Source organism: Phyllostomus discolor, chromosome 2, assembly GCF_004126475.2.
Source record: "Phyllostomus discolor isolate MPI-MPIP mPhyDis1 chromosome 2, mPhyDis1.pri.v3, whole genome shotgun sequence".
Taxonomy (NCBI): domain Eukaryota; kingdom Metazoa; phylum Chordata; class Mammalia; order Chiroptera; family Phyllostomidae; genus Phyllostomus; species Phyllostomus discolor.
In genome coordinates this window covers 183,334,899-183,352,188 of record NC_040904.2, presented here as the reverse complement: position 1 = coordinate 183,352,188, position 17,290 = coordinate 183,334,899, and the positions used below count along the sequence as shown (strand labels likewise).

The window sequence follows — 17,290 nt, the reverse complement described above, 5'->3', positions numbered from 1 at the left end:
AATAAATAAAATCTTTTAAAAAATTAACAACATGTTAGGCAAAATTGCTTTAAAAAGTTCTTTTATGTTAAAAAGTAGATAATTTCTTTTCATTGGTATTTAATTATTTTCATGTTATCTTTTACCCAGTTCCCTGAAAGTATGTAATTGCTTTCTCCACCCCACCCCAATTTTTTTCTTTTTTGGACAGCTCTTCACGGATGGAATCACAAACAAACTTATTGGCTGTTATGTGGGCAACACAATGGAGGATGTTGTCCTGGTGCGAATTTACGGCAATAAGACTGAATTGCTAGTTGATCGAGATGAGGAAGTGAAGAGTTTCCGAGTGTTACAGGCCCACGGCTGTGCACCACAACTCTACTGTACTTTCAATAATGGACTGTGCTATGAATTTATACAGGGAGAAGCATTGGATCCAAAGCATGTCCGCAACCCTGCCATTTTCAGGTACATTTCTTTTTCTAAATATTTCCTTTTGCAAAACAAGTATTAAATACACAAGAAAATATATTTTAACATTGCCTTTTCTTTCTTTGAGCAACTATTTAACTTAGAAACTTTCTTTAGTTAGGGTTTTCTTATAGGTAAAGAAACATTTCTTTTTCCTGCCATTCTCATTGTTGACCTTTTGGAAAAGAAAGGACTACAAGAGGATTTGGATTAGTCTGCTCCAGAAAAACAAATTTTCCCTTTAATTTTTTAAAGTAGCGATTGACTCAAAGTATTTAACATTTCTTATTATCAATTTGGATTTAATTAGATGGCATATTTTAAGCCATTGTTTTAGGTCAGTCCATTGATAAATTTGCAGTGAACAATCTGGACTGATCAGTTACAGTTTCAGTAAATGTTGATTATACCTTAGATCAAAGTCCACAGTTCTCTGTTTGCTTTGGCTCATCCAGACATATCTATTTGCTTGAATTATAACAAAGGGTATCTACTTTAAATATAAAAGGCATTGGAATATATGTTTATGTTTGATCTAGTTTAGAGGAAGAAAAAGAATTCAGACAGTCCTTGATCTCCTAGTAATTTACAGTTCGTGACACAATAATCTTGGGGAAGGGGAGTGAAATGATACACACCAGAGAAAAACTTTTCAAAACAGTGTGGGTAGTTTACTGTAGTATATTGGGGAAATCACGCAGTGTTTGACAAGATCATGTTTAAACTGGGCTTTGCAGGATAAGGTGGAGCATGGAGGATGACGAGGGAATGGGATGATAGGTAAAGACCAGTTGTGCCAACTTAATGCATATCTAGTAATTCAACTTATTGAAAGTTATCATGATCTGTTTTATTTGAACTCTTCTGTAGCAATCAAGTATTGCAGAGACCTTCAGAAAAATTTTTAAAATTCAAAGGTTTAGGAATTTTCTCATGAGGTATCTCTCTAAAACACACCTCTTTCTTGGAATCCTGACTAATGTTAAATTAAAAACCACCCAGTGGCAGACATAATGGGAGAAGGGCAGTTTCAAGCAAATTGTTGCACATATTTTCTTTTTTTTAAATCCTCACCTGAGGATATGGTCATTGATTTGAGAGAGACAGAGAAGAAAGAAACATTGATGTGAGAGAAAAACATTGATCGGTTGCCTCCGATATGCCCTCCCAATCAGGGATTGAACCCGCAACTTTTTGATGTATGGGACCATGCTCCAACTAACTAAGCCACCTGGCCAGGGCTGTTGCACATCTTTATTTATTTATTTTAAAGATTTCACCTATCCACTTCCAGACTGAGGGGAAGGGAGGGAAGAAGAGAGGGAGAGAAACATCTGTGTGTGTTTGCCTCTTGCAAGCCCCTGACCAGGGACCTTTTAGTTTGCAGGTTGGTGCTCAGTGCGCTGATCCACACCAGCTAGGGCTTACTGCACATTTTTAAGAAGTATAACTAAAAAAAAACACTGATTTCCAGTGCTAAAGGCATTGTAGTGAAACTGGTTCACTGGGGGTTGCAGTAAAACTGGTAATGTTCTCTTTTGGAAGTTATTAAGGCAAGATATAGTAATTTTTTTTAAGGTTATATGTTACATTTCTGTCATGACGACTCATACTTAGATATAACTAGGGCACACCAGCCCTAATAAATGTTATGCTACTATTTAAATGATAATCTAAATATTGTCTAAAACATGCAAAATGGCTTATACAGGGCTAAGAAGAAAAAATCAGCTCGATAGGTGAGTTGTAGCCTATAGTCTGGCAATAGTTTGCTCATGTGAAAACTCAAGGGGAGCATGAAATAAACTGTTAGGATGGTAGGATTAGGGATTATTTTTCAATTAAAAAAAATCGCTGTTACTGTTTTAATGCTCTTAAATATTTAAGAGTTTCCAAGGGGAGCAATTAGTGAGTGTTAGTAGGTATTTGAGGAATTCGGTGAAGCTTTAAGATTTTTAAACATTTAGCTTTATTGAGTATGGGATTTTAAAGTAGCATTTGCCTTGATGTTAGTTCAGTAAAACCTTACTTATTGAGACTAGGTAGAAGACTTACATATGATAGTCAGAAGTCTTTTAAGTAATTTTTCATTATCTTCTTGTATATATAAAACAAAAATCAATGGTTTATTAAATAATGCTTTAAGGAAGAGATTTTTAAAATAGTTTTCCTGTTGTATATAAAATTTACTAATAGAAAATGATTGTTTTAATCAAACTTTTTAAGGACTATATTCTTTTTTATGATTTTATTTAATTAAAAATTTAATTGGGTTAAAATACATGCAACAGTTTACTGTATTAATTATTTTTTAAGTACACAGTTTATACAGTGTTATATAGTGTATATATAATATGTATGTATACACAGGTGTTAAGAAAAAGTAGGTTTACAGTTGTAATACAAATAAATAATACAATAATAAGAAACTCTGTTCTTATTATTTAATAAGAACTCACAACTGTGCTCACAACTGTAAACCTATGTTTGCCAACCCCTGTAGTATATAGTACATAATGTTAAGTATATTCACATTGTGCAACCAATCTTCATAGTTCATTTCATCTTGCAAAACTAAACTTTTATGCTCATTAAACAAGTTCCCATTATCTTGGCAGCCATTGTTCTACTCTCTGTATAAATTTGACTGCTCTAGACACCTCATGTAATAGGATAAATTTGACAGTTTTAGGTACCTCATGTGAGTGGATTCATACTTTTGTTGTTTTTGTGACTGATTTATCTCACTTAGTATGATGCCTTCAAGGTTCATCCTTGTTGCAGCATATGTCAGAATTTCCTTTGTTTTTAAGGCTGACTAATACTCAGCTTTATGTGTGTATCACATTTGGTTTATTCATTCATTCCTGGATGGAGATTTAGGTTGCTTCCACCCTTTGACTATTGTGAATAATACTGTTATGAACATAGGTGTATATATATTTTTGGAGACACTGCTTTCAGTTCTTTTGGAGATATAACCAGAAGTGGAATTACTCTATCATATGGTAATTTTGTTTTTATTTTTTGAGGAACTGCCATACTGTTTTCCATAGCAGTTGCAGCAATTTACATTTCCACCAATAATGTACAAGGGTTCCAATTTCTCCATATCTTTGACAGTACTTAATATTTTTGGTTTTTATTTTATTTTTGATATTAGAGATCCTAATGGCACAAGGTAGTATCCCATTGTTGGTAATTGACTTTATGTTATCAGTTCCAATCAACAGTAGGGTATTAGTACAATAGTTTTTTTTTTTTTCAGAGATTCAGAAGTTAATGAAGAAGTTAAATGCAGATTTTTTTGCCCTGGCTGGTGTGGCTCAGTGGATCAGGTGCTGGCCAGCAAACTGAGGGGTCACTTACTGGTTAGATTCCCAGTCAGGGTACATGCCTGGGTTTGTGGGCCAGATCCCCGGTTGGGGGCATGCAAGAAGCAACCCATCAATGTATCTCTTGCACATTGATGTTTCCCTCTCTTTCATCCTTCCCCTCTCTCTAAAAGTAAATAAATGAAATCTAAAAAAAAGTTAAATGCAGATTTTCAACTCTGTGGGAGGTCAGTGCCACTAATGCCTGTGTTGTTCAAGGGCCAACTACGTAATGCAGTTAAGTTTTTTGAGAGTCAAAGTTATATGTGTATTTTCTGTTGTGCAGGGGAGAGAGTAGTACCCCTAATCCCTGTGTTGTTGAAGGGTCAACTGTAAACAGAGTAAAGTTCTTATGGCAGGTTTTGGACATCTGGCCAAGATGGAGGCGTATAGACACACTGTGCCTCCTTGCACAACCAAAATAAGGTCAGGGACAATTCAAAAACAAGATAACAACCAGACCTGACAGGAAATTGAACTGTATGGAAGTCGGATAACCAAGGAGTTAAAATATACACATTCATCCCGACCAGTAGTAGGGGTGGAGTCGGGCAGCCAGGCTGAGAACGGTTGCGGCACAAAAAGCAGTGGCACCGAACTTGTAACGCATTCTTGGTGCGTAAGACATCTCAGGTGCAAGAGCAGAGGTAGCTAGCAGACCCAGTAAGGTGGCGGCTGTGAAGCGAGGCACTGTGTGCAAGGCGCCTGGCTGTCTGGGCCACATTCATGAGCAGATAAACCAGGTGAAAATGGGCAGTGACACAGATCACGCAACCCAGGGTCCCAGTGCCGGGAAATAGAACCTTGGGACACTGATTAAAAACACCTGTGGGGGTTGAGGCGCAGGGAGAGACGCCCAGCTTCACAGGAGAGTTTGTTGGAGAGATCCACGGTGTCCTAGAATGGACACAAGCCCACCCATGTGGGAATCAGCACCAGAAAGGCCCGGTTAGCTTGGGGGAAGCGGTGGAAGGGACTGAAATCCACTGGAGAGAGGAGCAAGCACCATTGTTTCCTCTCAACCCCACTCCCACATACAATGTCACAACACAGCAACTGGGTTGCCGGCACCGGAGAACACCTAAGGCTCCACTTCTCACTATGTAACAGGTGTGGCCAGATCAAAAAAAAAAAAAAAAAAAAAAAAAAGGCTCAAACAGAAGTACAAATCAAAGCTCCAGAGCCAGTACTTTTAAGCGACCAAGAGATAGCCAGCCTAGCAGACGCACATTCAAAGCACTGGTGATCAGGATGCTCACAGAATTGGTTGAATTTGGTCACAAATTAGATGAAAAAATGAAGGCTATGCTAAGTGAAATGAAGGAAAATGTGTAGGGAACCAATAGTGATGGAAAGGAAACTGGGACTCAAATCAATAGAGTGGACCAGAAGGAAGGAACAACCAAACAGAAAAGAATGGAGAAATAAGAATCCAAAAAAATGAGGAGAAGCTTAGGAACCTCCAGGACATCTTTAAATGTTCCAACATCCAAATTACAGGGGTACCAGAAGGGGAAGAGGAAGAGCAACAAGTGGAAAAGTTATTTGAACAAATAATAAAGGAGAACTTCCCAAATCTGGCAAAGGAAATAGACTTGCAGGAAGTCCAGGAAGCTCAGAGAGTCCCAAAGAAGTTGGACCCAAGGAGGAACACAGCAAGGCACATCATAATTACATTATCCAAGGTAAAAATGAAGGAGAGAATCCTAGAAGCAGCAAGAGATAAGGAGACAGTAACCTACAAAGGAGTTCTCATCAGACTGTCAGCTGATTTCTCAAAAGAGACCTTGCAGGCAAGAAGGGGCTAGAAAGAAGTATTCCAAATCATGAAAGACAAGGACCTACATCCAAGATTGCTCTATCCAGCAAAGCTTTCATTTAGAATGGAAGGGCAGATAAAGTGCTTCCCAGATAAGGTCAAGTTAAAGGAGTTCATCATAGTGTCACAGGTTCGATTCCCAGTCAGGGTACATGCATGGGTTGTAGGCCATGACCCCCAGCAACCGCACATTGATGTTTCTGTCTCTCTATCTCCCTTTCTAAAGATAAATAAGTAAAATCTTAAAAAAAAAGGAGTTCATCATCACAAAGCCCTTATTTTATGAAATGTTAAAGGGACTTATCTAAGAAAAAGAAGATAAAAAACATGTACAGTAAAATGACAGCAAACTCACAGTCATTAACAACCACACCTAAAACAAAAACAAACTAAGCAGTCAGCTAGAACAGGAGCAGAACCACAGAAATGGAGATCACATGGAGGGTTAGCAACAGGGGAGTGGGAAGAGGAGAGGGGGGGAAAAGGTATGGAGAATAAGTAGCATAGGTGGTAGGTAGAAAATAGACAGGGGGAAGGTAAGAATAGTATAGGAAATGTAGAAGCTAAAGAACTTACGACACATGGACATGAACTAAAGGGGGAAATGTGGGTTGAAGAGGGTGTGCAGGGTGGAGGGGAGTGAAGGGGGCAAATGGGACAACTGTAATAGCATAATCAATAAAATATATTTTTTTAAAAGTTCTTAGGGTGTATATCCGGTCACAGAAACATCACCAATCTTCTAAATGATGACCCAAAACACTTCTAGTATTAAGAACTGAAATAAACCCTGGCTGGTGTAGCTCAGGATTGAGTGCGGGCTGCAAACCAAAGCATCGCAGGTTCGATTCCCAGTCAGGGCACATGCCTGGGTTGCAGGCCACAGCCCCCAGCAACCGCACATTGATGTTTCTCTCTCTCTTTCTCCCTTCCTTCCCTCTCTAAAAATAAATAAATAAAATCTTAAAAAAAAAAAACAAACCTGAAATAAATGCGAATGATACATACATTTAAGAAAGATTGATAAAAACAAGAAAATTATTTCCCAACCTGCTTATTCCAGTTTAGGGTTTCAGGTATCCAGGGCCTATATTGGCAAGGTGGAAACCCACCCTGGACAGAGCACCATTTCAACACAGGCCACACTCACACACCTACCAACATTCAGACTGGGGCATTTTAGATATGGCAGTTCACCTAACATGCACATTCTAGGTGGGAGGAAACTGGAGTACCTGGAGAAAACCCATGCATGCATGGGAAGAATGTACAAGCTTCACACAGACAGTGGCCCTGACTGCAAATTGTTTTTTCTCATCAATATTGAAATGACCTTATTTGAGAACCTCCTGTGCTACACTGGTTTGATAACTGTAGCTTTGTAATAAGTTTTGAAATCAGGAAGTATGAGACCCCCAACTTTATTCTTGCTTTCAAGGTTGTTGTACCTATCCAGGGTTCCTTAAGATTCTTTTTGAATTTTAGGATGGATTTTCCTATCTATGTAAAAAACACTATTGGGGTTTTTATGGAAAGTGCATTGGATCTATAGAACACTTTGAGTAGTATTGATGTCTTCAGTCCATGAACATGTGATATCTTTTCATTTATTTGTATATTTTTTTTCAGTTACATTTTGTAGCTTTCATTGTACAGTCTTTCACGCCTTGGTTAAGTTCATTTCTAAGTATTTTACTATTTTTGATGCCATTGTAAATAGAATCGTTCTCCATTTGGGGTTGTTCACTGTTAATAGAGAACTACAGCTGATTTTTATGTGTTGCTTTTGTGTTCTGCAACTTTATTGAATTCATTTATTAGTAAAAACTATTAATTTTCTTAAAGTCATTCTTTACAAATTGTATGTTTTGATCAAGCCCAATTTATCCGAAATTTTAGGTGAATATGGAACTTGGAATTAGGACTTTTTTTTTTAACACTGGGATCTTTTTTTTTTTTTTTTTTTAAGATTTTATTTATTTATTTTTAGAGAGAGAAGGGAGGGAGAAAGAGAGAGAGAGAGAAACATCAATGTGCGGTTGCTGGGGGTCATGGCCTGCAACCCAGGCATGTGCCCTGACTGGGAATCGAACCTGCGACACTTTGGTTCGCAGCCCGCGCTCAATCCACTGAGCTACGCCAGCCAGGGCGAAATTAGGACTTTTTTAATCTCTCATCGAAGCCTAGGTTTTTAGTATGTTGGTGCTATGATCACAATTGAATTGTATTTGTTATTTCCATGAAGATATTTGTGTTATAGATTTTCTTCCTCATTAATTTTTCTACAGAAAAGATAGACCAGGTAGTTCTAAGAGCTGTAGAAATTGCTTGAATTCTGTAATTTGAGAAGAGGCTCATAAAAGATGTGCCTGTCCTGTAAAAGAACAGGCAGTAATTTCAAACAGTCACTTTGTTTTTGTATAGCATTAATTTTGTTAAAACTCTTACCATATGTGATTTTTAAAAATCCAAGATATATTTTAATCCACCTGACAATAAACTTAATGCCTAATAAACCTAATAGTAGTGGGAGAATTCCTTGGTCTTAAGGTAAATTTCTAAATATACTCTGAGTTTGTTGCTAAGATAATTACCAATTCATCAAATACCTGTTAAGTACCTCTTCTAAGTGCCAAGTGCTAGAATAGATGGAAAAGTAAGGCATGGTCTTTGTTATTTGTAGGGTAACTTAGTGGAAGTATTTATCAATAGTATTGACAAAGCAATCTCAACTATTACTGTTATGTGTTGTTAATCTATTTTTAATTTTATAGGAAAATGCTATGAAACATCTTAAATAATGCTGAATACATTTTTATGTATTAAGTACAATACAGTCATTTAATATTAATTTTGTCCCTTATATAATCTAAATGTATATAATCTATACACCTATGGATAGGGCAAATATATCTATAATTTACATTAGAAGATTATAATTAGCTCTTAAGTATTGACACAGATTTTTGCAAATATTTTAGTGTCTTTTCCTTTTGAGTAGGTATGTATTACCATATGCAGAAAGGTTTGTAAAATTTCATATAGTAATTCTCATTTTCATCTGTAATATCAGATTTGTTAAGAGGGAAATTTATGTTTGATAAACTTTATAAAAATATCATTTGGAAAATTTTGCTTGTTTATAGTTTATGTTCATTTAATATTTTTATTATAACTAGTTTGAAATTGGTATGAAATGGGAAGTTACTCTACAGGATATTTGTATAGGAATATTAATGTGAAGTTTATGTTGTTAGGAATTAAATTGTGTAATTTTTTTCCTGATACTCATTGGCATATAATTTTAGATTTGAAGATCTTAAAGATTATCAAATAAAACAGTATTTTCTTTTGTAAGAATACTGCAACTCAAAGAAATTAAATAATTTGCTTTAGTTCAGATTGAAATACAATGGCAAAGTCAGAATTATAGCCCAGCTAATTCTGTGCAGCATTATGGGGGGTATTCTGTAGTGGAAAAGGCTTGGAATTTGCATCACATAATTAGTTCAAATTGCTCCAGTTATCCACCTTTGTGCCAGAAAGGTCATAGCACTCAGAAGGTGTATGTGTTTTCTCTTTCTAGTGTCTATTCATATTCAACAGATTCCATTAATCTAAAAGAGCCCTTTGGAACTGTGGCCATATGTATTAATCATTTTGAAGTATTTACCATAGAATTGTCATTCCAGTTGCTTCCAACTAAATAATTTACAATTAGATAACTTTTGAGACTACATTTTATGTTTTGCATATCAGGGTTTCATACAAACTCTGGGGTAAAACTATAAAAATTTACATTATTATTTACCGTATTTTGCCATGTATAATGTATACTTTTTGGCCCAAACTTTTTTTTTTTTAAAGACTTTATCCATTTATTTTTAGACAAGGGGAGGGAGGGAAAAAGGGAGAGAAATATCACTGTGTAGTTGCCTCTCACACACCCCCCACTGGGTACTTGGCCTACAACCCAGGGATGTGCCCTGACTGGGAATGGAGCCTGTGACCCTTTAGTTCACAGGTTGGTGCTCAATCCACTGAGCCACACCAGCCAGGGCTGGCCCAAACTTTTGAGGGAAAAATAAGGATGCTCATTATATATGGGTGGTATCTGAAATACCTTGTATCTGTTCTTGTGTTTTGTAATTGTTTGTTACATACAATTTCTTGTATCATAATATGTTCAAAAGTAAATGCTAAAATTCCTTATAATACAAAAAAACAGGTATCTAAATATAAATAAATAAAAAATTGAATTAAAAAATTAAAACAAAATTTTTTTCCTGAAAGTTTGGGCCAAAAACGTGAGTGCTCATTATACATGGTAGCACATCATACATGGCAGAAATATGGAATTTATTTTGAAATCACAGTAAATAAAATTTATTGGTGTTGAATACCTGTTTCACTTGAATCACCAGATCACCAGTCTTACTTGGTCAGTAAACATATATAGGATACAATGTTCTATTGACATAGATTACCCATTGTGTGTTTTTGTAACACCTTTCTTCAGGCCTCTTGTCCCAACTCCATCTTTAAAGTTTTAAACCTGTTTTTACTAGTTTAAATACATATGTGTCTCTCACACACATACACATATGTATATATACAAGTGTGTGCATATATATGTATTTGCCCCCTCCTTTGTTTTGGCTTTATCATCAACTTGCCTTTTCCTGAAGTTTCCTCCTCCTTAAAGTATCATACATTAATTTGGGTTTATGCATATATGAAAGTTTGGCACAAAAATAGGTTTCTTTTTACTGTATTGTCAGACATGAGTATATGGTCTTCAGGAAGGTCACTCAAACAGCAGTTATTTAATTTATGTAAATATTTACTAATTTGAGAGGTAGAATAAAGGCACACATACCTAAAATGGTTACAGATTTTAATATTTTGGTAATGCATTAGGACTCTTAATAAGAGTATGATGAGAATTCAAACCAACTTAAAGGAGAAGGAATTTATTGGTACATATAACTGAGAATGAGGTCAAGCATGGATGTATCCATGGGCTCCAGAACAGTGTCATTAGTAATATCACTCTGTTTTTTAAAAGTCTGTGTTCACTTTATTTTCTGTCAAATCACAATGATCTGCAGTTGCAGGCTTACATAATCAGTATCGCCACACTAGGTTGTAGTGGAGAGGGATTCTTTTTCTAATGGCTTCAACCAAAGTCAAAGCTTCAACAAAAGTTCTGGGATCGAGTCCTTCTGGCCTAGCTTGGGTGACATGCCCTGAACCAATTATTGTAGCCTAAAGGATGGATTGTTCTGGGCAAGTATGTGTCATATTTTACTCCTACCAAAGTTACTGTTGCAGGTAGGATGGGGAGTCAGGATAAATGCTGTATGAATCACATTAACTAAAAATGAGGGGGCTGAAAGTTTCTCCAGAGGAAAATCAAGACTTTTGTTACTAGAAACTAGGTTGATGGGAATATTCACTATAGTATAAAACTGTAATAGTTATGTAATAACAGTTTGTTAGATTCCCTGTGTGCCTTAGTTGGAATAGTTCTCAAATATTTTTGCATATCGAAGTCATCTGGGAAGCTTTTAAATGTATTGATGCTCAGACTAGTCAAATCACAATGCCTGGGGGATAGTACCCAGGGCTCTGTATTTTCCCCTGGAAGTTCCAAAATTTGGTTTCAGTACATAGCCAAGCTGAAGAGCATTTATATTATTGTCCTTAAACTTTACAGTGGATTAGGATCACCTAGAGATCTTGTTTAAAATGAGAAGTGCTAGGGCCCACACCAGAGATTGGGAGATTGGGATTGAGTAGATCTGAGGTGGGACCTCAGGCATTCGTATATGGTACTATTTGTAAGTCCTAGAACTAATTTTGAAAAGCATTATGTTAGATTGTTAGCATCTTGAAAATTTGCCAGTTTTAAGTTATTCAGTTTGTGGATTACTGTTAAGTCATTTTTTCACCTACTAGTTTATAGGCTGTTTGGTAATTTATTTCTTATTTCTGATTGGTATGCTTATTCCTCTATCAGCATTTGCTCTATTGGGTTCTAAGAGACAAACATAGTATGGGCATAAGTATATGCAACTTCAAATTATTTTGAGGTTGCATCAAGAAGATTGATTCTCACATCATAAAATCCTATGTTCGTCCAGAGTATTTGTCTTTAACAAAGTTAAAGACATTAACTCCTAGAACCCATTAACTCCCTGGTTACTTTTTTACATTAGTTCCTTTTTGCCCTTTAACCTCAAAGGCTCAAAATTAAAGTAACTTAGTGTTAATAAATGTTTCTGTAATTAATGTCTAATATGTGCCTTGAAATCATTTATTACTGTGTACTGTTTTGCTGATCCCAAACATTGCATAATCAAAATAGGACACCTACTTTCCGACATTCAACCCTTTTTGGACACAGTATTTAATTGCCTAATATTCCCTCTGATGCTTTAAGCAGTTGTTTTCCTCTCTTTGTGAGAGATGACTTGACATATTATTTTGAATCTTAGGCATTTATGATAAAGATGAAATTATATTATAAGATATGCATACTAGTCATTTTAGTTTACCTGTGGCTAGACAGTGAACTGTATGATGCTTAACATTTTCTTTTTCTGTTTTGTTTTTAAACAGGCTAATAGCGCGCCAGCTTGCTAAAATTCATGCTATCCATGCACACAATGGCTGGATTCCCAAATCTAATCTGTGGCTCAAGATGGGGAAGTACTTCTCTCTCATTCCCACAGGATTTGCAGATGAAGATCTTAATAAAAGGTAAAATTACTTTTACATTCACAATGATGTTTTACATTGCTTTATTCTAAATAGTGGGTCTAAAAGATTAACTACAAGGTTTTTGTATGTAAATTCTGGTTTGCTTTATCTCTTTTCATTTAAATAAAATAATCATGATTTATTCAACTCTCAGATGTCACTATAGAAATAAAATCACTCTCTTCCCCAGGTGAGCCCTCAGCTCCCCCCTCAAAAAACCCTACAAAAAGCAGGGGATATAGGAATAGGTAGAGGTGAGGGGCCAAAAATAAAGATAGAACATTTATTGGCAAGTAAATGAAATATAAAGATCACTAAAAATGGGTATGTTTTTGCATAGTATGAGTTGGCCATTGAGACTTAAAAAAAATAATTTTTGTTCAAAGCTATTTTAAATAGGCCTAGAGGTCTATATTGGGGCAGCATAGTAATATTGGAGTGTGAAAAACTTTGTGTTGTTTTAGTTTACTAACTACTGAAGTGCCATATAATGTAGTTGGACATTTGTTTACTAGAGTCTTACTCAGATTTTGTAAGACTGTTCAAACTTAGTACTTCATTATTTTTTATATAAAACAATTTGTAAATCAGTTTTTAGAATCTATTAATATAAAAATTGGAATTTTATTTTGTTCTTTATATCTAAAGTGTCATGAAAACTTCAGTTTTTGTATTTAGGAAGTCTTTAAGAACAACAGAAACATGTAGGACCTATAGATTTTTTTCTTTTTTAAAAAAATAATTTATTAGGGAAAATTGTTTTGTTGAGTATGATTATTGCAATGATTAGTTTGAGTCACTCTGTAACTGTTTATATCTGCATATATTTTGTCAAACTTTCAATTTGATAGGATATTATACCCCTTTAATTGGGATATGTTTGGAAGTGTGTCCTGTGTATTGAGGAAGTGACAGCATAGAAACAGAAAATTCTCTTTGGAAATAGCTATTTTATTGAAAGATTTTTAGGGAAGACCACTTAAAAAGAATGAAGTACATAGCAATGGTAAATGTAAGATTTTCTTGATAATAGCAAAGTTGAGAGTAAGTATATAGCATTATATAGGTTCAGAGCACAAGACTCTGGAGCCATATAGCGTGGGGATCAAATCTCAGTTCTGCCACTTAACTTTTCTGCTTTTTATTTTATTTTTTATTATTTTTTAAATTGTTGTTCAATTACAGTTGTCCTCCTTTTTCCCACATTAATCTCCCCTACCCACTGACCCTCTCCCACACTGAATCTTACCCCATTGATGTTGTCTCTGGGTCCTTTATACATGTTCCTTGACTTGACCCTTCCCCTTCTTTCCCCTATTACCCCCCGCACCCCTCTGGTTACTTTCAGTTTGTCTCCTAATTCCATGTCTCTGGTTCTGTTTTGCTCGCTTGTTTGTTTTATTGGTTAGGTTCCATTTATAGCGAGATCATATGATATTTGTCTTTCACTGCCTCTCTTCACTTAACATAACTCTCTCCAATTTTACCCATGTTGTCATGAAGGGTAGGAGTTCCTTCTTTCTTTCTGCTGCATAGTATTCCATTGTGTAAATGTACCACAGTTTCTTGATCCACTCATTTACAGATGGGCACTTAGTTTGCTTCCAGCACTTGGCTGTTGTAAATTGTGCTATGAACATTGGGGTACGTAGGTTCTTTTGAATTGGTGTTTCAGGATTCTTAGGGTATAATCCCAGCAGTGGAATTGCGAGGTCGAAAGGCAGTTCTATTTTTAGTTTTTTGAGGAAATTCCATACTGTTTTCCACAGTGGCTGCACCAGTCTGCATTCACACCAACAGTGCACTAGGGTTCCCTTGAACATTTCTGCTTTTTAACCTTGGGCAAGTTACCTATTTCTTCATCTATAGAATGGAAATAACGAGTAGTACATTTACCTTTGAGGGTTTTTGTGAGGGTTACTTGAGTTAGTATATAGAAAGTAGTTAGAAGAGTGCCTGACCATTTACGTGCTAAGTAAATGTTAGCTGCTATTTTAAAAATTACTATTATTCAAACAAGGTTATTTAGGATAGGTTTTAGGTTATATTTCCTAGTCTCTCTTAGGTATGCTTTGAATTCTTGATGTCAGTGATACTTTGGACAAGCTGGAGATGCTCATTGATTAATAACAGAATGAAAGCATCCTGCCCCAATAGAAAATATACAACTAGAACATTAAAAAAATTACTTTTTTGTTTGTACATGATTGTAATGATCATAATACTTTGAATTCTCTTTCCATTTAACTCTACTTTTATTTTTGAATAGTTACAGCATTTTAAAAAGAACCTGTAAGGATTACTTTTGGAAACTGTTGTGTAGATGAGAAAGGAGTAGTGAGAAAAATACAGACCACATGAGTAAGCAAATTTATTAAAGTAAATTCAGTGTACAGAATCATTATTATATTATAAAATGGAAATATAAGGAATAATTTGAAAGACTAAAGAAAGAATAAAGAGAACTTCACTTAAAGTGTAAAGAAAACAAAGAGTAAACAATTTTGTAAGCCTGGTGGTATTATTGAGGAATTTGTGGTGACACCATCTTTTTGCTTCATTTTTATCAAATTAATACAAATATAGGATAATAAAGAATAAAAAATATAAGGTAAAGAGCTCTGATCTCTAAGCCACCTTACCACATTGCCTCTCACCCTTCCCAATCTGGCTATTCTGAGGCAATTTCTATAGCAGATAATAGAAGAATTCTATGACATGATTGTCATATGATAATAAAATAATTATATGATTGTCATGTAATAGTATGAGTCAATATAGTGATAATAATATCTAGTGGCTTTGAAATTGCTGATTCATATTGCAGTTAGCCTTCCAAACTTGAAATAGATATTATAGTTCCTTAATGGACTGTCTTTGTAACTTTAAGTAGTATACTTAAACCTCTTTTTATTAAACTCTTTGTGTCTTGTTTTTCCCATCGACAAAATGGAGATAAATGTAAAACAGTTAGAATACTGCTTAGTGTTAGCTATTAGCTCTACATATTACTTTTTCCTTCAATTTTGTAGTGATATAGTTTTACCTTTTTGCTCTATATTTTAACTATAAGTCAGTTTCTTTTTATTCATATTTAAGTTCATTGTAAAGGTTTTTCTTTATTCCAGCTTTTGGAATAATTGGCTTGTTTTAATTCAGAACTCTGCAATTGAGTGGAAAGAACTTAATTTAGATATTAATCCTTAGTCAAACTTGAAAAAAATACCATCAATCTAAACAAGATAAAATTCTTCTTTTAAAACTAAAAGGTTCCTAAGTGATATCCCAAGCTCTCAGATTCTTCAGGAAGAGATGACTTGGATGAAGGAGATTCTTTCCAACCTGGGCTCACCTGTTGTGCTTTGCCATAATGACCTACTGTGTAAGAATATAATCTACAATGAGAAACAAGGTAGGTATTTGACCTTAGCAGTAAGTAGATGATTTCTTTGATGTTCTTAATGGTCTTTTGATCTTTGTATCAAATTTAAATCAAATGCAGGGATTGAAAACACGCATAAAGTCTTTAAAAATTGTTTAGGTTATTAAGTCATGGTAGCTGTGCTAAACTATGCATATATATTCCCTGTATATTTGTATAAATGTTTCTTAAAATTGGTTTAATAGAAACAAATTGGTTCTTGTTAAGCAAGTTTTACATGAAAAATGACAAAAATGACTTTGTTTATAAATATAACTGTACAACCTACTTGACAATTCATGGTTTGAAAATATACCTGCTTGTAATGGGGGCTATTGAAATACCAATTGACTTTCCACTACTTTATAAATATAGAAACTTTGTCAGTGTTAGAAAGGACAACAGCATTAGAAACAAATATGTCTCCAGGTTTTCTTTTACCTGTTTACTATACTGGTTTGTTTTAGGTAGTTCGATGTTAAGGAGATAGCCACAGATGGAAGAAATGTTTTGTAGTTGCTGAAATTTATATCTACTAAAGTAATAATCAAGAAGATCTGGTAAATAGTTTTAATATATTTTGAGGTAGACAGTGAAACTTTTGGTGAAGTGTTTTCTGTGACTGTTTATGTCTTTCTGTATTCAAATTCTCTAAATTTTCATATTTAAGAAACACTTGGTTATATTATTGGATAAGTTGGTTTGAGGTTTGGTTGCTAAACAATAGATGTCCTTCCATACTAAATTGAAATTTAAAAATACAATTTTGGTTGAAGGATTAGTTTTCAGAAGTCTCTCTGAAACTATGAAGCTAATGCATTTTGTGGGAAATCAGTTTAGGAGATAATCATTATAGTTGGAAGATTGTTTTGAATCAAAAGTGTGCTGTTGTGAACATATTAAAGCCAAAGAATTCTGATTAAATGGTCATAATTATTACACTACTATTTGTGACCATTCTTAATAGATTGTAAGTTGAGACATGCTAACACAAAGGTGATTAATCTTTGTAACCAGCTTTAACTTGAAGAAAACCAAGTAAAGAACATTGTCAAGGGTGGTAGCCTGAGGCAGCTATTTTCAAAAACAGATTTGAGTACCTTTCATATTTGATATTTTAGTGTGGATTAAGATTCGCTTATTTAAAAATATACTGAGTTAACATCTTTATTTTGAATATCTGGAAGTTTTTGTGTGGAATTAATTTTTTAAAACTTCAGGAATACCCTTAAATGTTAAGTACTTGACAGTGTTCTTTAAATATTTTATTATCCATTTATTATATATAATTGTCATAGTATATATGTACTACATTATATACTAGTAACCAAATCTCAATGCCATTTGTGAGACAAGAGTGTTAGTTATGCATTAAAGTGATTATTAACAAGACCAAATATCACATTATTTTATATAATGAAATTTCAGATGAGGTACTTCATCTTATATTTGAAGTGG

General features: G+C 34.7%; 1 protein-coding gene across 1 annotated transcript in view; it reads left to right on the top strand.

Annotated features, from left to right (window-relative positions):
- The window catches only part of ETNK1 (ethanolamine kinase 1), a 49,852-nt gene that overhangs the window by 9,270 nt on the left and 23,292 nt on the right, over positions 1–17,290 (top strand). The window contains exons 2-4 of the mRNA XM_028531604.2: positions 191–450; positions 12,271–12,411; positions 15,681–15,823. Coding sequence (XP_028387405.1) covers positions 191–450; positions 12,271–12,411; positions 15,681–15,823 — 544 coding nt within the window. The remainder of the gene's footprint in view (positions 1–190; positions 451–12,270; positions 12,412–15,680; positions 15,824–17,290) is intronic.